Consider the following 25,551-nt stretch of genomic DNA (forward strand, 5'->3'; position numbering starts at 1 on the left):
ATGAATTGCTGGCTATCTGATGCAGTCTGATTTATTCTCTATGTGGGAGATGATCTATTTATATTTGACTTTCTATTTAGGTTCTAGTTATTTGTTGTATCATCTTCCTGATGAGAATCTTGGCTTATAATGCTGGTGCTTCCCAAGTCCACAAGAAGACACTTACCACTTATGTGAAAGTAAAAATTGCTTTTTAAAGTAATAAAGATATCTTAAAGTTCCTTCTTCAGAGAACTTAAGCTTTCTTCCATCCATATTTATATTACAGGCAGAACTGAGGAACTGTGCAGTGTTATTGCAGGCCCCTTGGGCACACATTACAACGCAAGCTGTAATTACCTCATCACACAATATTTTTTTTCCTCACCACTCTGCCAATGCAGAGAACAAAGAGGGCTTGAGGGTAAAATATAGATGTAGTGAAGAAAATTTAGTTTCCCTCATCTGATAGAGGAGTTAGAAGATACACTGGGGACTGCAACATGGGAAAACAGTTTAATGGTTAAAAGAATCAAGTGCTGTCAGAAGAAAGGATAAAATCCCTACTCCTGTTGTAGAATTTGCATATGATGCAAGCAAGTCATATAAAGCTAACAAAATGGTCTTTAAGCATGCATTTCATATTTTCTACGTGCTCAGCTTAGCATCTTCAGGTTTATATTGTTGGAGTGCTAGGCACCTATAGCTGTATTGAAGCTACACTTTCAACCCATTCCTCCTTCCAAAATGCTCAGTGACTGGAATTTTTGACGTCACACACTCCAGCCTACAGATTTCCTCTCCTGATGGACAGCAGAGTCCATTAAGAATATAAGGTAAAGGACAAGAGAAGAGAAAAGAAAAAAAATAAAACTTCTTTACATTCTTGAGTTGTATTAATTTACTTGCTTGTTGGAAATCACTAGTTTATATCCAGCTATCGTGAGTGTCTTTTAAAATTTGTGTATTGAAAAGTTTAAAAAATGGTAGAATATTATAAAAATATTATTAATTACTTCATATGTATAATCTAGAAGACAGAAACCAACTTATGACCAACATTAGTAACAATATTTTCCATTTGAACATTACTTCATAATTTACCTGAGAACCATTTGAAATCTATCGATCCTAATGTCTATTACAGCAGTTGTACAAACCAGCTGAGGTTTTATGAAGAACGTGAAAGCAAAAGCTAACCTAAAATAGCATAAAATTTGGCAGTACTCATCAAGAAAGTAGGACAAACTATGTAGTTACCTTGATTCCTGGGATCAGTAAACTAAAATGTTAATATGTAGATGAGTCTGAATTTATACAGAATTCAAATCTGTAAAGATTTTGAAGCAAGCATAGCTGATAAAGAATAAAATGAAATGTGTGCCCTGTAGCACATAGACTGCACATTACCAAACTGTTCACCACACTCCTACCTGGCTAAAAGCCAATATGATCCCTAAGTGCCTCAAGTACGATTTATGAAACACCTTTCGTATTGTACTGCACGACAGCAGCAAAACCCCTGCAGTTCAGCAACTGGCTGGTCTCCAAGAGGAGGAAAAGGAGGGGCTACCCAGTCCAGTCTCTTGTGCACGGTAGCATGAACTGGCTTCATTCCACCCATCTATCTTTAAGCCCAACCTCCAGCTACCCTTTGCTGCACATTTGTGGTCATTTCACTGAGCGGCTGTAAGAAAACAGTATTAAACACTGAGAGAGTGAGCAAGGATTTTGTGCTTAGATTCCCTTTACAGGAGAATCTGGAAGCCAGTTTCAGGACCAGATTCAGTCTGGAATTTGTTTGCTTTTGCTTTGTAGCAAAAGAGAATATCATCTTAAGTATGGAGGATTTCATATGCAAAAACAGATCAGGAAGCTTCATGTCCCACATATGCCAAGAAAGGTTGTTCAGCCCTACAGTTACTTGCAGAAGCTGGAAATTCCCAGCAAACTGTGGCAAGCTGTGCCTGGTTATGGAGATCACAGGAGTTAGACTGGATCAAAAAAAAATATCAGACAAAAATTATTGTAAGCAAGTTATTTGAGTCTCTGAAGTCTCTTTAATTTTCAAAAAGTTCTACAAAAGAAGTAGCTTTGCCCCAGTCTAAAAAAATATCTGGAATTGGTTGTTTACTCATAACCAAGCTGGCAAAAACTAGCAGTCATGGTTCCATCGCTATCAGAACTTCTGGGAAAAAGTCTCATTAAAAGCATATGTCAATAATGCTTTTCCAGGCACAGGTACATTCACCCCTCAGCCTTTTCATACTGATAATTCAAGGGGACAAGCTTTTCCTCTGATTTGTTGTAAAAACCAACTCAGTTTCAATTAAGTTTCTGTTTCTGGACAGTTATTCCTGCATATAAAATATTTTTAAATAGAGAAAAGATGAATAAGAAATTACTATAATCCCAAAGCTAGTAGAAACTATGAAAAAAACCCATTAAATACAACTACAGATGCCTTAACATCTGTATAGGTATATATAGATAAATATCAGTTACATTCTTTTTATCATTCCTAATAATGATTTTTTTTTTCCATTACCAGCAATGACTTTTCCAATTATTTTTCTTTACTTCATTTTAGGAAAATATAGGTGGCTGTTACATTCAGGAATACCTAAAAGATGGTCATTTCTCCAGTATATTTATTAAAATTATATCATAGCATTTGGATGGTGGAAGAATCCTTGCCAGAAGAGCAATTTCCTGAGGTGTATTAAAAATACTAGCACTTAATATTAAAGCTCAGTTCTTCAGATTCATAAGTAGACTGGTATCATAACTTGGTATAATTACAGCTGTGGACATCAATTTCTTGTCTGAAGAAGCACATAATTTTAAAATGACAATGAAAGGAAAACAGGGAAGCCAGTCTACACTTTTCTAAATCTCTTCATGGACAACGTTAAAGACATGGTAAATCCTTTCCGAAAAATTACACTTGCCAGTAAGGCATGATTCTTTTATAAAGTGGAAATATTTTTCACTGCATTTCAAATATCCAGTGAATGACATAATAATTACCACTGCAACAGGAGAAAGAACACAATGTCCTTTTTTAGGAGTCTGGGCAATTTTACTTAAATATTTTTAGGGATTTGAGAGGGGAGAAGTATTAAAGTATATTCAAGATAGCACAGCTTTTACATTTTTGCACTCCCAATACAACAGAATATGACTCAACAGTTCTTCCTTCAGTCCATTATGTGACATAAGGTCAGGATTAAAAAGTGCCCTGTATCTGAAAAAAACCCAACCCATGTCATCTAGCAGCAACGCAGGATTTGAAAATTGCCCTGAGATTTCCTGCAAGAGCCCTGAAGAATCAAGAGCAGTGCCCAAGATAATTTTTACCCACTTAGTGTACACTCCTAGTGGCCCTGCATACAAATTCACAGCCGACCAATTAGCAGCACAGGGTGGTTCAGACAGTGACTTTTATCACGATTCCCATCATTTCACAGTCAACAGACAAATGGAGCTGTATTTCTGGTTTGGACCAACTACTGCCCTTATATATAGTTAAACTACAGGAAACTCAAATATACTCCATCATTGTTTTCAGAAATATTAAGTGTCTTTTAAATGAGAGTAGGTGTTAACCTTCTGCTTTCAAATGAAACTACATTTATGGCATTTTCCTAATTAGGAGATATTTGATGCAAAATACATACTAAGTTGCTCAAAACCCCTCATTGTTTCCCTTTGCTTTTTATAGGACAAATTATTAAATTGGCCCTCTCAAAACACCACTAACTCAGTAAGAACCATACAAAATAATTTCTATTTGCCATTTCTGCTGGTACATAGTTTCAGTGAGTTTAGAGGAGGTGCAACTGCACATACCTTCTGTCTGTAGGATACAGTTCCACAGTAATGACATCTAGAGAGTTCCATGCTGAGATGGTGAGGCCATTGTAGAGGCACAGCATACCTATCATCATGGATTCGCTGGTCCCAAACCAAAGGAAAAAACAGCTGATGCCAGAAAGAACCATGGAACCACCTAGGTAACAAGGCAGGTGAAACAAACATGTAGTGGAATTGTATTTAAAGAATAACATTTGTTTTGTCTAATATTTCTGTGCACACAGTGTAGCTAAATAAGTGACCCAAATATTTGAGTCAAAAACCCAAGAGACCTTTTCTATCAGTAAGGCCAGACAGAAAGACAAATGTTGAAGAAAGGAGGTCACAGAAAAAATATGACTTCTCACATATCAAAATATATCCCAAAGTACTAAGTTGGAAGCCTCTTTGAATTACCAAAGCAAGATGCCTGAGCAAATCTGCCCCTACTATTCTTGGTTCATCACCTTTGGCAATTACACGAGACCTGTTCATATAATAAAACAGTTGTATTTATTTCAATGTATTTATATAGAGATATTGTCCTAGAAAATAAAGGCAATGAACTACCATATAGTTATTTAAGTAAATTGAAAAGAGATTTCTCATTGTAGACAATCCACAGGAGATACCTTTCAACTGTGTTCCTATGCAAAATAGATAACAGACAAAGAACAGCTGATACTTTCCAGAAGCTGCTCCACTGGCTGAGAGTCACCTGTGCACATCTTTCTTTCCTTTCAGCTGGAGCAGAGATAAACCAATGGTCATCAGACTCCAAAATCCCACTCTAAATGCCTAGGTTATGGTCTTGTAATATCTGTGGATGTGCAAGTAGAGGTGGCTACAGATCCCATTTTTTCCCAGAGTTTCAAAACTGGGGGTTTTTAAAAACAGTATTTATGATGACACATAAATGACATATCGGCAGAAAGAATGTTTTTCATTTCTCTGGCCAAATTCCTTGAAAAGGGGACATGTTATTTTTGACTTTCCCTGTACGAAAGTGAAGCCCCTACCTAGCATCGTTAACCGTCCTATTCGATCCATCAGGAGAGCAGACACAATATTTCCTGGTAACACTGCCAAAGTTCCCAGGAAATTAACAAAGTAGATCCAGTAGGCACTGTAGTCATCATCAAAAGAAATCTGGCATCCTGTCCTGATGTGAAAAAATGTGCAATTTATCAATTCACTGTCAACAAATTTATACTGCTCGAGATCTGTGGAAAGAAGAAAAAGAATAATTTCAGCTAAGAGTGAACTCCATGTGCAACTTTTGATTAAAAACATTTCAAATGCAAGCAAATTTAATGACAAGTTGGAGATTCCACAGCTTTGCAAAAAGGCACTAGTTACTGCTGGTAATTTTGATAGTTTTTATCTTACTAGAAAAATTTGCAAAGCTCTTGAAAAGGACAACTAAATCCTGGAATTAGGAAGCTAAATTACTGTATTTTACCCTGGCTGGACTGTGTTTGGTTAAGGCCTTTCAGCACCAGCTGGTCTTGCATAAAATACGCTAGGTACCTGCAAGTTTCTATGACTCAATATTTCTCACTATCAGCCTACTATTTCCTGATGAGACTGTGAATTGTGGTCAGTTTGGTTTGACTTCCTTTAAGTGAAATATTCCTGAGGAATTCAATTTAAACTGATTTTTGTTTCTGAGAAAGCCTCATGGTCTTCAGCTTGTCATAGATGAGTTACTCTGTGTAGTTATTTCTTCTGCCAATACCATTCCAGAGAACTATCCTTATATTCCTTTTATTTTTCCATTCCTTTTGTCAGCCTTATAAACCTGAATCAAGAATACCTTCCCTCCACATTAAGGTCATTGCTTCCTCAGAAACCTAGGTCTGTTACTGTTATGAATTGCTGTAGTTACAGGAAAGTGGGACGAAGTGCCCCATCTTTTCAACAAGCTTAGTTGGCCATGTTCTACTTTCAGTTATGTTTTATTAAACTGGAGACAAACGAAGTCTTCTGTTTAAACATATGAAAATATGGATTCATATTTTTGTCACAATACTTAGGCGATTGGGAATGAATATAGACTAGGTAATTTGAATCCTATACTCAGATTGCCCTGCCACAGAAAGCACAGTGAACAAAGTATTTAACCAGTCCCTTTTGGACTAAATAAAAATACAATCATTAAAGCTACCAGTAAAGCGGTAAATGCATTTTCATCTCGCCAGACTGAATCTCTTTAGACATGGTTGAAATCAAAGATGAAAAATAAATCACTTATTATGTGAATAAAATAAATAATTCATTTTCTGAGTCAATATTAGGACTGCAGTATCTCTTGAGCAGTGAGATCCATTCACTTCTCTGTTGTAACAAGCTAGCTGCTTTTTATAAATTATTATTCCTATTATTATTATTATTATTATTATTATTATTATTATTATTATTATTATACAAGAGGACTTCTTGTATGTCTTGTTAGAAATCCACAAATTATAAATGTAAGATGAAAACATGTGACTGACCAATGAGCATCTGAGGCTCTTTCTCCTACCTGTGTTGTAGAAGGTGGTATTCACGAAAGTACAGTTCCTGAAGTATGTGTTCAGTGAAGTAATGTCTTCAAAATAACAGTTCTTAAAAAGTGAATCTTCAAAGGTTACTGATTTAAACTTCATCATAATAAACCTGCCCAATACAATGAATTGCTGTCAATTTACCTTCATAGTTTTGAAATAGCAACAGATGCAGCTATTTAGATCTAAAAGATCTCAACTCCAGTAACAATGGTTCCTTTGATGCATTTTGCAGATGTGATTAATGATTAACTCATTCTAGAATACTATTGTTCAGAAGAATTAGTAAGACAAATAGCTCCACATAGTTACTGGCCCAAACTGGTAATATAAATTGTTTGGTAATGTTTCTGTTGTTACTTGTCTTTAATCATCAATCAAAACCAATGTCATGAAATTCCTGAGACAGCCATGTAAAATCACAATTGCTAGAAATTTTACATTACATCTGGAAATATGGAGATCAAGCTTCAGAAAGTAACACTGGGAATAAACAAACACTTGCTAATACCAACAAGCTGAAAATAAAGAATTTTTAAAAGGATCGGGATTTGTCAGAGGAACACACTGGTTACTGGTTTAGGCTCAAATACAAAACATATCAGTTTTAAAAATTGTTTTCACAAAATGGCTATAACATGAATAAAAAATTATATTGCCAGTTACAGAGCTAGACATGTAAGTATGTCCTTATTAATTGTGTGCCTATGGATGCAATTTTAATTATAATTACTATGTAAATAAAACATAAACAATTTGCCAGCAGCTTTTTTTTTTATTTCTGAACATCTTCCTTTCTACTGGCTCTCATTTAACACCTAGATTTTATCAAAATATAAATAGAAAAATCAGTGACAAATTATATTACATATACAGTAACTTTCTAGCCCGATGTCACTAGACTAAAACAATGCTTTTTTGAGTAAGACTTTCTTAGTAAAATTCTACCAAATAACACAATTATGCTAACATCAACAACCATAACAAATATGTGGAATGGCATAATTATTTTTGTGATGTCTTTTATTTCACATGAAGGCGTGGAAAAAAGGGCAGTTTTTTCTTCCAAACACAGACCCGACATTATTCTAATCAAACCTAGTGTCACCAGCTAAGTATTATTCTTATAAGAAGAGTAATAGTAGGAATAGGAACACCAAAAAAATGCTATCTACAAAGGAGCAGGAATTAAATTCTTTCACGAATGAATTTGTTGAAACCACATCTTTATGAGAAAGGAAAGAGAAAGCTAGTAGTATTTATCACAGTAAGTGACTTACTACCTAATGAATTCTCTTTTTGTATTGGTCAGAAGAATAATGTTTTCAGCCCATTAGTTTTAGTTACTATATCATTTTTCATTTGTGACAGACTGATTAAAATCAGGCTGGAGTTCTCATTATCATTTTTCATACAGCACTTTCCATTCTAAAATGTAGACTAGTTCCAGAGCAGAACAAAGAAAATATAGTGACTAGATTAGTCAGTTAAAACAAAAATGACAGACTACATGTTCTACATTCTTCTGATGCACTTTTTTTTTTACCTTTGTACAGGAAGTATGTGACTACATTAAAATTGGTGTCACAATGATTTGAATTAAAACCCAACAGGAAAGCAATGTATTAAGAAGTCAAGTATTGATGGATCTTCTCATTAAGAAAGAACAAGAAGGAAACAGTGAAATTGAGGGTGAGTAGGATATTGAAACATTTATGAAGAAAGGATATCAAATGGGTTCACACCTCCTGGAAAATGTTTTGTGAATCCCAAATAACTGTCAGAGGCATATTAAATTTGCATATTTGAAAGAGTTAATTACTGATTTAGCATAAATTAATGCTAGATTTAGTGTTTTACAAGAATATTCTGTTTCAATTGATGCAACCTCAGTTACAGATAGTTCTTTGATTTTGGGAGAACAACTACATTCTGGAGAGGAGTGGTACTTGGGAGTTATGGCTAGGTTGAAAATTAAATAGTGGCTATTTTTTTCTTCAATACATAAATCTTTAACTATGTCAAAACTCAAGCACTGCTACTACTACTAAATCATCACAATATAACAAAATTAATTCACTTACATATGGATTTCTGTATGGAAATAATAATTACTTATTATCATTACTTCCAGCAGACCATTCACATGGTTGGGGTGTACATTTCTTAATAGAAACCAGATACCTAAACCAGCTGTGTTTAATTTTCCCCTAAGTTATCTTGTTATTTGTGAAGTCCAGATATAGCCTTGATATATATGCCTTTGGCTAAAAGAATCACAGAAGGCATTGCCAGAGTGGTGTTTCCCATTTCAGGGCTGTTCATGCTTTTCATTGGTCTATGGTACTGTTTAGCTTTCATTTTTCTGTGATAAGATCCTAACCTCCCAATGTTCAGCCTGTTCACAGAAGTGTCTATCACCAATAAAAAAAGAAGCAGCAACACAGATGAAAGTACATCTTTGCCCAGCCCCCTACAATATGCTGCATATGTTGGATCTGAAAACCTTTGAATCCCACTGTGAAAGGAAGTAAAATTAATGCAGGCTTTTTGTTCTGTTTTGCAGGAAGACAAGGAAGCTGGATTTGCATGGTGGATCCTCACACAGGAACCACAAGGGCATGTACACTTCTTCCCATGCTCATGAGTCATAAGAAATTAAGAACAGAAATAAATATTTACTAAAAGGTAACAAAACCATCTATCATTACCTCATGGAAAAAACTGGGTTATTAGGATGAGATTTAAAATATGCATCTGTTTATTCCAACTAAGCCAAGATAATAGGAAACCTTTAGACCTGTCATTGATGTATTCTCCGTTGCTGTGAATCTGATTTTCCAGAGTGAAGTTGAAGACGAAATGTGAGACCTCCTCATTGCGGAAATGTTTCACTCGGGATGCATACTCATCTGACTGCAGATGTTTAATGACATCAGGAAACCAGACAGATAAGCCGTAGTAGCTGTGGAAAAACAGAAAAACTTCAGGCACCAATTTCACTCATTCAGAAATCTGTGCGAAGCTGAATGAGCAGCTGTCTTGGACACTTATGTGATTGAGCTGTTGCTCCACCACAATAAAATCCTCCATAATATAGAATTATTGAAAGATGTTGACACCAGAAGATGTCAGTTTTTCAAAGAGGGTATTCCTGATGAGTCAGGTTTGCAACAGACAGACTAACTGACAAACATGGCATTTTGTGGAAAGATCCTGAATAAAACAGATGATCATAGCACCAGAAATTTACATGCAGATGATTTTTCTATCTGTCAAGACTATAAAAAATGGTTTAATCACAACCACTCTTACCCAAAAGACAGGGTGAACCACACAGCTGTAAGTTTGATCGTATTATCCTTCACTGGGTAGTTGAAGCATCTCATAAATGTCAACCAAATCTGTAAATCATTATGAAACACATTTATTTACATATCTTCACTTATTTTGAACAGTTTTCTTAAAGGCTAGAAGATATTTGATTCTTATTTGCTTGCTTCTTCAGGGCATGAGAGAGAGCAAATCAGCTCTCTGGCTACACTTCTTTTGATGCTGCCCAGGATATGATTTGCTTTCTCAGCTGAGAAAGCATAAGAATATATTGTAGTCTCATATCAATATTTTTGTAACCACTGTGGACTGTGTACAAAAATTCAGGCTTATCTTGATCACCTCAAATTTTCTTCATCTCTAGACAGCTTCATTTTACTTTCTCAAATAAGCCAGGGATTTTCTCAGAAATATTTTCTTCTTGCTTCCCAGTATTAGACAAACTATATTCAGAGCTATGATCACAGTTTGATATATTGTAACCTGCAATGGCTAGAAATTCATGCCTGCACTATATGAGGAAAATGTGGGACTATGACAGGGGCAGAGACTGTATAGTGGAAGTGACTGAGAACGGTGTTCTCATCTCCATGAGGGGAGAGGGAGAGAAGAGAAGAGAAGAGAAGAGAAGAGAGGCTGTCTGTTCTTAGAGATCCCAATACCCATCATGCAATGATGACTCCGATCCAGGGTCTAGTCTAGTGATACAGAGGATGCGAGCCAACCAAGCTGCAGCTATTTAAAAGCTAGTTTAATAAGATGTCAAATCATAATATTTTAGTCTTCAAGTGCTCCATTTTTGGTCACTAATTGTAAAAGTAGGCAGTTTCTGGATTTTTTTTCCCCCCTGAGGAAAATATGTCTTTTCTTAACAAAGTAACTTTGTGACAAATCTTGGTTTATAGCACTTCATCATAGTTCTAGAGAGCTTGAAATGACAGATTTTTAATAGCTGTGAAAAGACAGTTTTGAACTTTTAAAAGATTAATCAACGAGGACTGTTTCAATTTTTGTTGCAAGGCTCAAAGAGCCTATGTAACAAATACTATGTGATTTTAGTTTTACAGAAAAAATTAACAAAAGGATAAGGAGCACAGTCCCAGCAAGCTTGTATTAAGATCTGAAATAGCTCTAAAATATTTTTCTGGTAAAACATTTAACATACCTACAAATATATGCAGATACAATGCCTTATAAAGGCATTAATGTACATAATTTATTAATGAATTTATAATTTTTAACTAATGTGGCTGCCTCGTGTTCCTCCTGATAATCTTTCATCTCCTCCTGTGTCACCTCCTTCCATACATATATTTTGATCCACGTTCTCAAAACATAGTTATTTTGTGCTGTTTATGAATATCACCATGTAATTATTAGCCATCACTTCTGTGAGGACCAATGCAGCATTTTCCTCTTCTGAAGCTAGGATAAGCTCCATGATTCACCTGCATTGTTTCTGGATCAGGAAACCAAAAAGTTACACTGGTTCCTGATTCCCTCAGTCGCATGGAAAATGTAGCATTGCAGCTATCAACAGCAGGAGTTCAGCAAATCTGCCTGATTTCTGAAAGTTAATTTAAAAGGAAGAAGGTGATTACAGAATGAACAGACATTGTTACTTACACCATACAGCTCTGTGCGGATTCTTACAAAACACCTCCTGTACCAAGTTCCAGTATCGCTCTCAATCTCTATGAGCTCATCTATCTGTTTAGGTGTTTTGATTCTGGTAACCTAGAAATAAAAACAGAACAAAAATGCTTGTAGTTTCTGGAATCATGAATTGCCTATGGAGGAGTATTGGTGGGGTTTATAACACCCCATCTGCTAAAAATGAGCAGATACTCAACCTGTGTCTACACTAGACATGTTTTAGATTTATAAAGTAATATTAACATGCTGTAATGCCGAAGTTTTTAAGGATGCAACAGTTTCAGAAAACTCTATGTTCAAGGCATGCAGGAAATGCATTTCCTCTGGCTATAATAAGCTGTTGCTGTCATATTCTTCTAGAGAGTTGTTGTATATACCCCTGATGCCACAAAGGATAAAACATTAATTTCATCCACCAGTTAACCATGCCCAGAATTTGCCTTCAAATTGTTTCTGACTTACTATCACAACATTGTTGGAAGTCATTTGATTGAAGACACAGCAATGAAAACAGAAGTATTCAAAATGTCATTCATTAGTAGTTGGACAACCTTTTTATTATTTTGTTATTATTTCTAGTGTTAAACAGAGAACTTAATGAAGAATGAAGTTAGGTAAAATTATCTGGAACCATGCATATTATTGCTGTTATGAACAATCATCTACTTATATAAAGTGAAATGAGATAAACAGACATCAGGGAAAAATACTGAATTACCAGTGACAGAGAATGTAATGGATCCTGCAATGCTAATTTTTACTTTTACTCTCTTGTGTATCAGAACCAGGATGTGGTTCTGTTACACAAGAGAGTAAAAGTAAAAATTAAAGGAAAAAAAAAAAAGAAACTAAAGAAAAAAAAAATTAAAGAAAAAAGAAAAATTAAATGGCAGAATCATGGTCTTTCCAGGCACAGGACCTGACAAATATATACTACTGTATGTTTTTTGTTTTAGTTTCTCCTCTGGTCCCAGCTTCATAGTGATATCACAAAAGGTAGTGTATTCATCCACAATTGATTTTAAAAGAAGATGAGTAGAGAACAGAAAGAAAATTAATAAAATAGGGAAAGGGACTGACACAGAAGGAAGGAGAAAGCAAGAGACTGCGTGTTTGGTGTTTGGCTGCAGTTTCTGAAGTTAGACATAGCTTCTGTTTCCCCTTAACAGAATGAGGACAACCCCTGCCCCCACCTCCAATGTATCACAGCGGATTACAAGACATCAGGATATAGCAATATTGATGATAAATGTCAAGTTTTGAGCCCACTGCTTTTACACATGTATACTGTTTGTTGCAGTGTCATGCCATGAACAAGAACATAGAAAAGCCTATTAAGCATTTTGAGGTACAACTGCCCTCATTTCTGAAGTACTAGAGCTCGCTGTTTTGCCAGATCATGATGTTATCAAAAGCCTATAAACTTCTTGTCATGCCTCTTCCAATAATTGTGTCCGCATCATTGCATTGATCTCAAGCTTTTCTTAAACTGCTTTCAGGAAACATATTATACAAAAGACTGAGTCAAGTCCTCAAAAAGTATCTGATATCTCCTATGTACAGAAATCCTTACATACCACTCCTCTGGGCAGAAAAGGAATGCCTTTTGAGTCTCACTCTTTTGGGCTCAGGGACAGCATTTTCCCTGTACTGAGCACCTGACTCAGTTGGAGCTGTGGAGACTGAGGGAAACATATGTATCCTGGGACCACTGTATGTGACTGGGGACAGAAGTTCCCTGGCATTGGTGGTTCTTTAACATATGAAAAGTCCTATTGAGTCAGGCTAATAGTCCATCTGGAACATGCAAATTCAGCATGTCAGTGTATGAATAATAAAAAACCACCCAAAGCCAGAAAGGAAAACCTATTTTAATGAAAATGATGATTCTGTTTAAAAGCCATGGTTAGAAATATGTAATGTTTTAAATTTTAAAAAATCAAGACTTGTTGCAAAGAGAAGTATTTACAGGAAAAATAATTAATAAATGGTAATTGAGGAGTAGAAAAATTTTTTATTTTAGGGATGCAAAGCTTTTTTTTTTTTTTTTATTTAAATGTTTAAACAAAGAGGTCTAACAAATAGGTATTTTTAAACCCCAAGAAGATAATGAAGCATGTATATAAAGGTCTAACTTTGGTAGTTCCATGACTGAAGATACTATCAATTTATTGATGTTAGTTAGTGTCACTGCTTTCAGGTCAAATTCTTCAAAGTATGAAGAGCCACCCTCTAAATTAATTCAGGAACCAGAATATTCCATTTTGGTTTAACTCTAAATCCAACTACTTGTCCATTGACGCCATCTCTTTCTAAAGGCTTGAAAATAACCACCTCAATAATTTAAGTAACAAGAATAAACATAACTTGTGAAAAAAACAAGCTTCTAGAAAAGATAAAGTCAATATAATACAGAAAAATGCATAAAAGAAAATAATTCTAAAAGTATAGTGTAATATGTAAAAAGTTAAATCATCTGTAGGGTCAGAAAACATACTACCAAAGGGGGTCTGATGTAACTAACAACATTAACTGAGGAAAATAGTAAAGCACAAGTCACAGAATGGCATTGGGTAAGCAAATGAGAAGTATAGAAAGTTTAGGAGAAGTATGTGAATAAATTACTGGGAGAAAATGTCACAATATTGAGGACCAACAGAAAAAAAAGATACTAAAAGGATATGTCAAACAAATTATGCATAAGTTCTTTGCTTCCTGGGTTTTATGAGATGAAGTGCTGATGTTGTACAAAAAGAAGAGTATGATACATTTTTCTAATCATTTTAATGCAAGCTAAAAATAGGGACTTCTATATATGTCTAACCTTGACACACAGTGCAGTATTTCCAGTCTCAACTTGATATATGGAGTAGAGTTTTCCTAATGCTTAGGGCAGAAACTGGCAAAATTAATGTCTGACCAATTTACAAAAGTGACTGTAGATGAAGTGTCAGAGTGTCACATTTTAACAACCATAGAGACAAAGGTTTGTTAGATCGCAAGAGCTGGAAACAAGCAGCATGTGCTTTGTTTTGTTCTCGACAGCTGCTTTAGGACCTGATTACAATTACGTCAAAGTGACGTGAGAGGTTTATCCTTCCGCCCACATTTTCTCCAGCACATTTCTGTCTTCTTCCTTCGTTCTTAAACCAGTGCTAAAAGGGGACAGGGTCAGCACTATGGCTGACTCTGAAATCAGTCAATGAATATCAATAGTAGCAGAAAAAAAAACCCCTGGAGTTACCAGGAGCAAGCATATTCTGACTGAGAGCTGCTTAGGTCAGCAAGAGCCAATTGTGAAATTACACCATAGCTGTATGGTGTTAGGCAAATCCCTTTACTCATAAATTAAATCAGAAAATAAAATATTTGATTAGGTGGGATTAGGAGTAGGTCACCAGTGTACCAATAAATGTGGATTTAACATGGTAAATATTCTAACCATCTTTTTTTCAAGTTAAATATAGGAATTCTTGAGCTTCTTTGTGGAAAGGTTTAAATGAAAGCAATGTAAACTACATTCAAGGCAGCAAACTGCAAATATTAGTGGAATATAAGTTATGTGGTCAGATGCATTCCTCAAGACTGCCTGCAAATGCAGAACCTTTAAGAGGATTTCTTAATTGAGTTACATGTGTGTTAAAATAAGAAGAAAGCTTCTGGAAGACGAAAAACATCCCACACATGGCTCCAAAGGAGCAGAGCGCACATGCTGCCACAGCACTGCACAAGCTGGAGAGGCTGGCTTTCAAAGCAAGAAAGTGCTGTTTGATCCTACTGTATCCAGGAAGACAAGATTGTTTTGTATAGTCTTCACAAATAACAAAGATGCCATAAAAAATTCCATTTTTGAATTGGCAATTTCTCCTCTAGTAGAAACAACCCATCAATACTTTAAATAGGGTTTTATAATTAAACCTCAACAAAATGAATTTGAGCCTCCCAGACATTTTAAGAATATTAAATGTTTGAAATTACTATTTCATAGAAATGAAGACATAGTTTTTAAACCCATTGTTTTACCTGATAAGAATGGGAAAACATTCAAAATCCTAAAGACACAACAGCTAAGTAATTTGGACTATGTGCCTACTGTTATTACTCAGGGTCAAAACTTAATAAATAAAACAGAATCTATTAACCATCTTGGCACACCAGATAAAATTATCATGCTGTGGCTTCATACACCCATGAATATCCTGGCCAAAGGCTGATTTCTTAGCAGACGTTGTATATACAACAATTTCAGAAGGAATTCACAATACTTTTTATTTAGGCATTTGGAGTGCAAAAAATTGGCTTAGCCATTTAGAGAATTAATATTGATTGCTTAAGCTGTCCAGACCTCACTAGTCAGGAGATTTGCTGATGTGATAGGTGCTTAGCTTTAAAAGCAATACTCACAGTGAAGACTTTCTCGGGCTGACCACGAGCACGCATGTTTGTGTCATGAATTTGCTTGAGTATCATCCAAGCTTCATCATGTTTTCCAACCTAAATGTTAGAACAAAACATTAAAGTGCAACATATGTACAAATTTAGTTACTACTTATAGTCCCTGAATTATCTAAATGCCTGCTTGGTAGAAGTCATGATATAAAACAGATATAATTTTCACTGGAATCTAGAAACCGTTTGGGAAGTTATACCTCCAGCAGGAACCGTGGGCTTTCCGGCATAAAGGTGAGGGCAACCACAGAAGAGACACAAGGCAGTGCACAGACAATCACAAATACTCGCCAGCTGTGGAACTGGTAGGCAGACCCCATGCTGAAACTCCATCCTGTGGAAGCAGAAATTCACACAATGTAGACAAATAAGGAGTATTATATGTGTTATCCTATATATGTTGCTTCTTGGACATGCAAAATGATACCTATATTTAAATAAAGCCTGACTGATACATTTCCACAAATATTGGTCATCTAAAAAGTAGTTTTACAATATGACTTTTAGCCTCTTGCATGTGACTAGTCGTACTGGAAAGTGGTTGTATTATGGATGAAAGACTTTCTTGTCTTTCAGGGATGAAGAAGCTCCTTTCAATTCTCTTAGCAAAATCTCTATTAAGGTACTTATGTGAACAAAACAGGAACATCATCACCATGCATAAGAATATATATACAAATATATATATATATATTTTGTATATATATATATACAAAAAACCCCCACCTTTCTGTGAACAATGGAAGTGGAGAGACTTAAAAATCTACACACAAATTATATGTTTTATGGAATGCATAGCTTTCCTTAACATTAACTTTTTCTACAAAATTGTTTCCAATACTCTTAATAAGAATCACCCAGGTGAAACTGGAGGACTGGTAGTTCAGCTTTTTAATAAAATATCTGGTTGGTTGGTATATTATGACTGGACTATTGAAATGTTATAACTATAAGAAAACAAAGAATTTGTCTTAAGAAAAAGTACTATTTGGGTAACTACCTTGCCTTTTATTCGTCAGCATAGCAGGAATTTTCAAGTAAAATTTTCAAGAATAACTTATTAAAAGGTGAGTGGAAGATAAGAATAATGAAAAAGGACAGAAGAGGTCACTGGAAGAAAATGAAATCTTGGGTAATGAAAGAACTGATGCACTGGATTAATCTATTATTTGCTACCTGGTTTTTCTAGGCAAAGACATAGTTAAATCCGTCTGGATGTTAGTAAACAACTGGTAGGACATAGTATACCAAATGGCCTATTAAATAGTTCTTCAAAAGAGGTATTTATGTGAGAAATGTAAAGTATGTTTTGGAATGTAAAGATTCTATGCTGTGGATCATAAACACTTTGAGAAAAAATGTCTTTCTCATATTAATATACTTATATACTACCACATTACTTATTTTTATTCTTTATCAATGATTTGGTGAAACATCTTGATGAGCAGATGTGGGAATGGGAGTATTTCTGGTCTCCTACAAACATCTTATATTTCCAAAATTATATCAGTTTACTCTGCAGCCATTTGGCACTACCACCTTTAACTCAGGGAGAAAAGGATAAAATCTGTAAGAGTGTTGACAATGATCTTGGAATCCCATGTAATTTTTTTCAAGTAAGGCTCCATATGAACATACTTTACTGCTCAAAATATCCTTCCAACTAAACAAGGATGTCTAAAAATTAATGTTAGATTTTATTCCAAAATAAACCTGGTATTAAAACTTACAAATAAAGTTGTAAATAAAACAAAAACAAAGACATAAAAGTGTATTAGAATTCACATTTTATTGATTTTTGAAAATGTTAACATTTGATCTTATGGAATTTCAAGACTTAAATAATGTGGATTTATTTTACATCTAAATTTTGAAGGGACAAGGAAAGAAATGTTTACAGTGTGTTAATGAAGCAATTAGAGACTACACCTGTGTTTTGGACATTGTGTACACATTTTATTCTAAAAATAGAATCACATTCTTCATTACATAATTTAAAGTATAGAACAAAATCACCCGATGCAGAATTTGCAAAATAATTTTTTGGTGAAATTAATTTTTAGTCTGATCAGTGAGTTGATCTGAATCTTTGGACAGCTGTGCAATTGCTAATGCTGCAGGGAAGGCAGCGCAGGATGGGAGTTTTCATCTTTCAGAACATACAGTATCAGCCAAGGTACTGGCTTTTGTTGTTACTAGAAACAGTTCCAGAAATACACAAAGTCACTGTTATAGTTAGGCAATCTGCCTTTCACAGCTCCAGTTTATGTTTTATAAGATTGAGCTGTACAAAGGGCAGTTCTGCAGTAAATGAAATCAACCTTGCTTTACACCTGTTATAAAGCAACAGCAACATCTTGTGCTCTGTAGCCAGTCCTGGAAAATGCTCTTGATAATTTATTTTTAGCAGTCATTTATTAATATAAGTCAACCATACTACACTTAATTAAAAACAATAAATGCGCTGTTCATTCTGCTGGCATTGTGACAACCTACAAAACGTCTTTTTTACTCCTCAAAATACTTGATGGACATGCCAATTGAAATGGCCATTATAGTTTTTATTGCTTTTGTTCCATCTTTTTCACTATGTACTGTATCAGCTGCTGCAGTTTATCTTGTGATTTAATGTATCTGCCGAATTAATAAAAGAGAAATGTCATTATTATAAAAAGCAATTCATAGAAAAAAAGCTGGAGCTGCACAGAGCTTTCTGAAGGTTTTTCCTCCCATCTTTTCCAGCTCCAGCACTAGATCAGCAAAACAAACATGTATTTCAAATTCACAGCAAGTTTTGATTTATTTTTATATTTAACACATCCTTTTTCCCCAGGTCATGAGCTAATCTGGATAATGGAGCCATTAGAGCAGCTCTGAATTTAGCTCACAAAGTGGCTTTCATTCCCTTTGTACGCAAGGCTTCGAAGTAAATGAAATTGTGTTCTTGGCTGTAAGTCAATCTCCTTCTCCCCTGATTCACGGCAAAATAGCAAAGGCACAGCAGCACTACATGGCTGCATTCAGTGCACTGCTCAAAACTGGATCTAACCTTCACCCTTGCACCCTGGCTGTGGTGTACTCAAGAGTCATTAGCCTCATTAGTCTCAAGACTCATTAAGTCACAATCTTGTATGAACTGCAAAACATTTGTCCCAAATGCATCTTGGGAGTAATGTACTGTAGAGCAGCCCAAAACCTGTGATGGCTGAATCTGAAGCTTCTGCAGGAACCTTTGTGCTAAATCCCACCCTCCTGCTTTCCTGGCTGCTGGAAAAGGCCAAGTGAATCACAGACATGGCAATTACTGATTACAGAAACACAGGAGCACAGTGGAGCAAAATCAAAATGTACAAGATGCTAATTTGTATCCAATCACCAATTTATGAGTTGAGCACAATGTCAACAAAATCTTGTCTCACAGAAGAGCATACTATCAGCCTGATAATATTAATATATCAAAAAGATATTATAAAATTCTTGCTCCAAAAGAGAGAAAAGATTATTTGTTACAGACTTTCTGAATATATACAGAGGGAAACCTGTACACATTAAGATGAATTTTATGAATGTATAACACTTGGTAAACAGTAAGTGCATTTAAGCACAATGATCCTCTCCTACAGTTATGGGGATGATTTGCTTAACTGTCCACAGTAAGGGTTGCAAGGAACAGCATAGATCTCTTCAAACTCCTACATCTTGAACTAAATTGAAAGTGGACAATGAAAAACATGGGTGCCCCCAGACTCTGTATAAATACTGGCTGGCAAGGAGACAGTTTATATATACCAGAGGAATAAAGTTGTGAACACCTTTCTAAGACACTAATGTTGGCAAATAAAATCCAATCAAATATTGTGATTTTATGGCATGGTTAGCTAAAGGCTGAGCATTTTGACAATTTTTGTTCAGTATGAATAAGAGGAACTAGTTTCATGGCAGAGTCATAAATTGCCAAAACCTGATTTTTCATAGATTTTTGTCTTTTAGTAAATCAAAGGAGGGAGTAGATGCAGAAACATACTTAAAATTAAAGACTGGGGAGAAAGAGAGCCAATGAACTTACATTAATTCATCGACTTCACAAATTCTTCCAAAGAATAATTTACATGATTTTTAGGTCTTCTCATTTCTGTTTTACCACACAACCTTTGGTCAGAAGTCATCTTTCTAGCTCTCATTCACAATGTTTCTGTTTGAAATATTTATGGTAACCAAGAAGCATGATTGCATAAAATTGTCACTTGGTGGCACTGTTACCGTACTCAATACAAATAAAGCTTAAAACTATTGCAGGAAGGCTTTTACTATCAAATGCTGCTGTTTTGTTGAGTATTTCCCAAACTAAGTTAAAGCAAAATTATGAGGACTGGAAATATTTTGAAGCTTGCATCATTTAAGTACCTTATTATTGCACTTATATTTTTTCTTCCCTGGCATTAGCAAGTTTAACTGTCAGTGTCATCTAGGATTTGAGACCATATATTCTAGTGCTACTCATTAGAATAAAGGTGAAACATCACTGAAACTGAAAAAAAGAAAAGAGCAGATAATTTTTGTAGCTGAGGAAAATCTGATACACATTTTTACAAAACTGGATGAAAACCATGATTTTATACAAATGCAGAAATTATGTTTTCAGAATTCTTCAGTGTTATATTAGTGTAAAATTCCAGCAGCACAAAGTAGAACACTCATCTTTTCTGTGATTAAATTATTAATATCACATGGGAAAAGCAGTGTTATTTTTAGCCTGTGTAGAGAGTTAGGTACTCTACAAACCTAGTCTCAGCAGGTCAGCTGCTAGTAATTTCTGAAGAAGGAATTTGGAAATTAAATAGCTGAAGTGTGGCAGGCCATGATGGAGTGAACTTAACAAAGGTGCATGGTTCTCTAGCTAAATGTAACCAGCCTTTGAGGATTACCAGTTCAATGGAAGAAGAATGTAAAAGCGTTCAACAGATGTATTTTTCAAACACATTCGACTCAGACTTGGTCTGCTGACACTTAAAACGTGATGAGAAAGAACAAAGCATTTTCTAAAGACACATATCCACTGTCACAGAGGAAGGTTTGTAAGCAGAGACATAAGTCACTCCTCTGTGCTGGCACTGACATTTATCTGAAGACCTACAAAAAACCAGGTCTCCAGCCACTCCAGTGGCAGTATTTTGTATTCCAACAAACCCCAGGACAGCTGCAAGAAGAACTGATCTTCCATAGAAAATAATTTTCTCTCAAATACTATCAAACCCATTCCTGCATAGCACTGTAATCCAGGTGCAGTATCTCTGATTAGTGCCATCAAAAGTCCACTTTTTAAATTTCTCTAATGCCAGCTGTAAAACTGCCCTGAAAATTTTACTTTTCATTAAGGAGAATGTTTGTGCATCCTCATACCTCAGACAATGACGTGGTATGATATGTGCCCAAAATTTTAGGTTTAGTAATGACAAGTAAGGCTTTCGCTTACACAGAATTGTAATAATAAATGTAATAATGTAAAAGGCCTGATAGGAAAAAAAAGGACACACAAAAATTAGTTTAAAATCAGAATATTTATAAATGCTGGGGTGAAGGTAGATGTGTGGGGAAGGTAAGGAAAATTTGTAAGTTTGTGCATGGTTTGAAATGCTCTGTCTGAAATCTGACTTTCATTTGGCCCTGAGGTATGGCTGTATTAAGATGCTGTAACTCACAGTAGTCAGTGCAGTCAAGAAGATAATATTTAAAATGAAGAAGAGATGAACATAATCATATAAGAGAATTAAAGCAGTATCCCTAATAAGAGAACTGCAGGTACCCAATAGTCTGGTCATGTTATCTGTCTAATCTTGGCAGAAGCTAGAAGTGGCAAGGGGTGTCTAATAACTGGTCTATTTATGGTTATGAAATCGGAATCTCTCTTGCCTCCCTAGTAGATAAATATTAAAACCTGTAGGGTCTTGAAGCAGGCTGTTGCCAGTACTGGGCCTGATGGGAATGGCATGCCTGTGTCTTGAGTTGAACAAAGGAAGCTATTCTTGCACTTCAATTTTCTTTACTGGGAAGGATACTGGGCCAACCAAATAAAACAGAGACATGAATATGACAAAATCACTCATTATCCATTCATGTTATGAAGTCTAACAGAGCAGAAGAGAAGCTATACAGAACCAGAGAGCAAAGTCTCACAAACTGAACTGACCATAATAAATTTTCTACATATTCACCCTATATAACCTCCTTCAGGGGTCTATCCCAATTATTCAGAAGGCATAGCTGTTCCAATAGCTATAACAAACAACGGCAAAAGAGTAAAGAGCATTCACAAGAAGAAGCTTATGGTATTTTCAGAATTGTTTTGCCTCTTCAGCCCTTTCTGTATGACTGAGAAAGTATGATAGCAAGAGCATTCACTTACAGTTCACAGAGCTGGACAAATTCCATTTTAACTAATGTAAAGCAGCAGTAAAATAAATTATCACCTCTATAGATAAACAGCAGGTTAAAAACAAAAAAAAAGCCCTTGACTTAGTGCCATTTGCAGGAAATATTCTATCTTGAATGGTAGCTGTAGAAATTAACTGACATCAAAACAGTTGGCAGAAGAGGAAGATTTCTCTGCCTCTTAAGTTATCTTGCACAGAGGCATACACACTTATGCCCTTTAGCTTGTCTCCAAGCCACCACCCTTCATAACATCACCCCAATTGTATGGCCAGCTTTTGGCAATCTGTGGTCCTCTATTGTGGTTTTCTGTATATTTATACTGAATATTTTCTGTATATTTATACTTTATATTTACACTGAAGAAGTGTAAAAATAAGATATTAATCAGAGCCAAAATACAGACAGTTTTGGAAGAGACTGCACTGTTAAAATCCATAAAGAAGAACACTGACATGAAATGCAAAGCCATTATCACATAAGAGAAGCAGGAAAATTTAGACATCTTGTCTTGGGGTGGTTTTATGATGACACTTTTTCTCCTAATCATCTGCTTTATGCCCAGAAACGGCTGCTGGAGTTTTAAGATGGCCCCAGGAGTGGGGCTGGGAGCTTGAGCTCCTTCTGGGTTTGGTTCAAACCTTCACTTTTAGTGTGCTGTGGGCAGAATGGACTGGAATGCTACATTGGTTGTTTTGTTGGATTAGTTTTTTTGCTAGCTTGAAGCAAGAAGGTTTGGGATTTTTTTTTTCCCTTTGCCTGTACACTGTACCAGGAATCCTCTTGGCAGCTTCTTTCATGGGTTTTTTTGTGTTGTTTTGGGGGTTTTTATTGTTTTTTTCCTTTAACTGTTTTGGCTTTGGTTTGGTTTTTGGTTTTTTCTCTCTGGTCCCATAGAGGAGCCAGCAGGGGGCTGCTGTGAATCCCTGACCTCAGAGAAGCTGAACTGACATAAGGAAGGACACTAAAACCCACCAGTTTTGCCTGCTGCAAGGAAGGGACTAATGCCAGAAAGGTTCCCATCTAGTCTGCCAGTGCGGCTGTGCAAACTCCTGTTCCTCCCCTTCCCTGAGACAAAGGGCAGCCACCATCTTTGCCTCCTCACCACACAGTCTGGTCAGGACTGGAGTTAAAATTTTGAAATTTCAGTGTCTTGCATTTATTCAATTCTTTTTTGTGCCTTGTGGGCACCCTTTTGGGTTTTTTGTTTGTTTGCTTGTTTTTTGTTAATAAACATTTTGGGGTTTTTTTTCACTTTCACCCACTGGTATTCATTTCTCATTGGCAAAAGACATTACAGGAGTCCTTCTCTTCAGAGGAAACACTCATTTCAGAGTGTTTTCTCCTAAATTTTTCTTGAAACTGAGACACATCAAATTTGTCCAAAGCTTCTGCATGGTTTCTTGATATACCTGCACCTCATTCCTACGAGATTTAGGGTTGTTATCCAATACCCTTTTGACCTGGGAGATGTGTTTGGCTGATGTGCAATTACCATACAGAACTTTGTGAGCCTTTCTTAGGTTGATCCCAGCTTCAACTATTCATTGCACCCAACAACATGATTCTTCATGAAAATAAGGGATAAGAGTAAAGCATTCCACTTAGAGGAAAGGAACAAAGGATGCCACTGATGAGGAGTAGAGACAGGTCTGAAATTCTGTACTTCTGTTTATTTAACCTTGGCCGCTGAGAAGTTTCCATTCTCAAGTGAAAGGGAAATAGTGGAAATGCACTTTGCTAAGATGTCATGCTGGTATAACGTCTCCAGCACCAGGCAGGATACAATTTTTCATCTTAGGAATTCTGAGCACAATTGCAATGCAACTGTCCTATAGGACTGGAAACCTGCCAAAAAAGCACTTCAAGACAACATTGCAACATCTCGACTTTGATCACCCATTAAGAGTTTTGTCTCTGTCCCATCATTTAACCAGACTTCAGAGACCCATTGCCAGGAACTGAGCCTGGGTAACTTCAACATGGCTTTATTCTGAATGCAAATATCATTATAGTCCTTGAGGAGTGGGTATATGCTCACTTGTTAAGAGTTCTTCGTTAATGAGCACAGATTTTGAAAGCTTGCTATGGCAAATCTCTAATTTTCTGCTTAGATGATAAATCAGTGTTTCTAAAATAGTCTACTTCTCGCATTCTCAAAATAATTTTATTCTGCTTTACCCCACAGTTTATAAAATACAAACCAGTGCAAAATCTCTCCTAAAATTTAAGTGGATTGCTCCTGAAATTTAAAATGAGAAATACTATGTAGCTATTTAAATTAAGTAAATATGCACATAATAGGCTAAAAGGTTCTGAACTTCCCTTCTGTGCACTCATGGCCCTGACGGCTAAAGCAGCTGACCTGGAGCAGAGGCTTGGCTGAGTTAAAAGAATAAAGTAGATATTTATTAAAAGGCCTTCAAAGGATACACATCGGGCAGTACAGAACCTGGCTGGGGCTCTGCCCAAGATGGAACCAAGAGGGACAACCAGCCACAAGTTTTCACACTTTTAGAAGTTTTGGTAGGTTTACGCATTTGGGTTAATTGTCCAATTACAGCTCCAGGTTATGAAGTCCCATCCTCTCCCCAGATTGCCGTTGTTTATACCTTTTTGGCTCAAAGCTGCAATGGTGTCTTGGTTCTCAGCCTGGAAAAGGATTGTTTTGTCTAACTACCCTGTGAAGAGAACTTGCTAACACTTTATACGGAGTCCAGAGTCACACACTAAGGTAATATAGAATCTGAAAAATATGAAAGCTACAACTTAGGGCACTGTTCAGAGTGAACTGCCCAAGTCTGCTAAAAATGACAGGTCAACTTTTGTCCAGGGCCGTGATATGTAATCAAAAGCTCAAAAGTTTTATTTTACTTTAAATGTTACATTTCTGTGTGTAAGTTTGATTTAGAAAATTTTCTCATTTTAGCTGAAGACTTAACATAAAGCTACATTATGTGGCACCATTCATAGTCCTATTGAAGCAAATATTTTTTTACTGCTGTGATGCTCTTTTATATATACATTTTGAATCTTCCTAGTGCCTTTGTAATCCTATTGACTTAGGGGAAAAAATATTAGCGCTAGGATGGTCATAGGTCAGTGTTTTATATCCTTCCTAATGACCACCAGACATTTTTCAAATGGATTTGTAGGATACTATGTAGCTGACTAAGGATAACTATGGAAGAAAGATTTATTTGTCTTAATTTTTTTTTGTGTCCATATAGCCTAGAAGCATTTTATAAAAACCCTGCTATAAAAAAACAGCAGTAGCTGAACTTTCTTAGCTTGACAACCA

General features: G+C 35.8%; 1 protein-coding gene across 2 annotated transcripts in view; it reads right to left on the reverse strand.

The window, feature by feature from the left end:
* SV2C (synaptic vesicle glycoprotein 2C) overlaps positions 1-25,551 on the reverse strand; it is a 77,118-nt gene that overhangs the window by 5,936 nt on the left and 45,631 nt on the right. The window contains exons 4-11 of one of the 2 annotated variants that reach the window (XM_041414657.1): positions 16,022-16,155; positions 15,777-15,866; positions 11,343-11,453; positions 9,699-9,787; positions 9,184-9,348; positions 6,362-6,495; positions 4,854-5,057; positions 3,832-3,991 (exon numbers count right to left, since the gene is read on the reverse strand). In XM_041414657.1, coding sequence (XP_041270591.1) covers positions 3,832-3,991; positions 4,854-5,057; positions 6,362-6,495; positions 9,184-9,348; positions 9,699-9,787; positions 11,343-11,453; positions 15,777-15,866; positions 16,022-16,155 — 1,087 coding nt within the window. Of the gene's footprint in view, positions 1-3,831; positions 3,992-4,853; positions 5,058-6,361; positions 6,496-9,183; positions 9,349-9,698; positions 9,788-11,330; positions 11,454-15,776; positions 15,867-16,021; positions 16,156-25,551 lie in introns of both variants that reach the window. The other variant, XM_041414656.1, reaches the window with a different exon arrangement.

The sequence above is a fragment of the Onychostruthus taczanowskii genome, unplaced genomic scaffold (assembly GCF_017590055.1).
Source record: "Onychostruthus taczanowskii isolate IOZ18803 unplaced genomic scaffold, ASM1759005v1 scaffold46, whole genome shotgun sequence".
Taxonomy (NCBI): Eukaryota; Metazoa; Chordata; class Aves; order Passeriformes; family Passeridae; genus Onychostruthus; species Onychostruthus taczanowskii.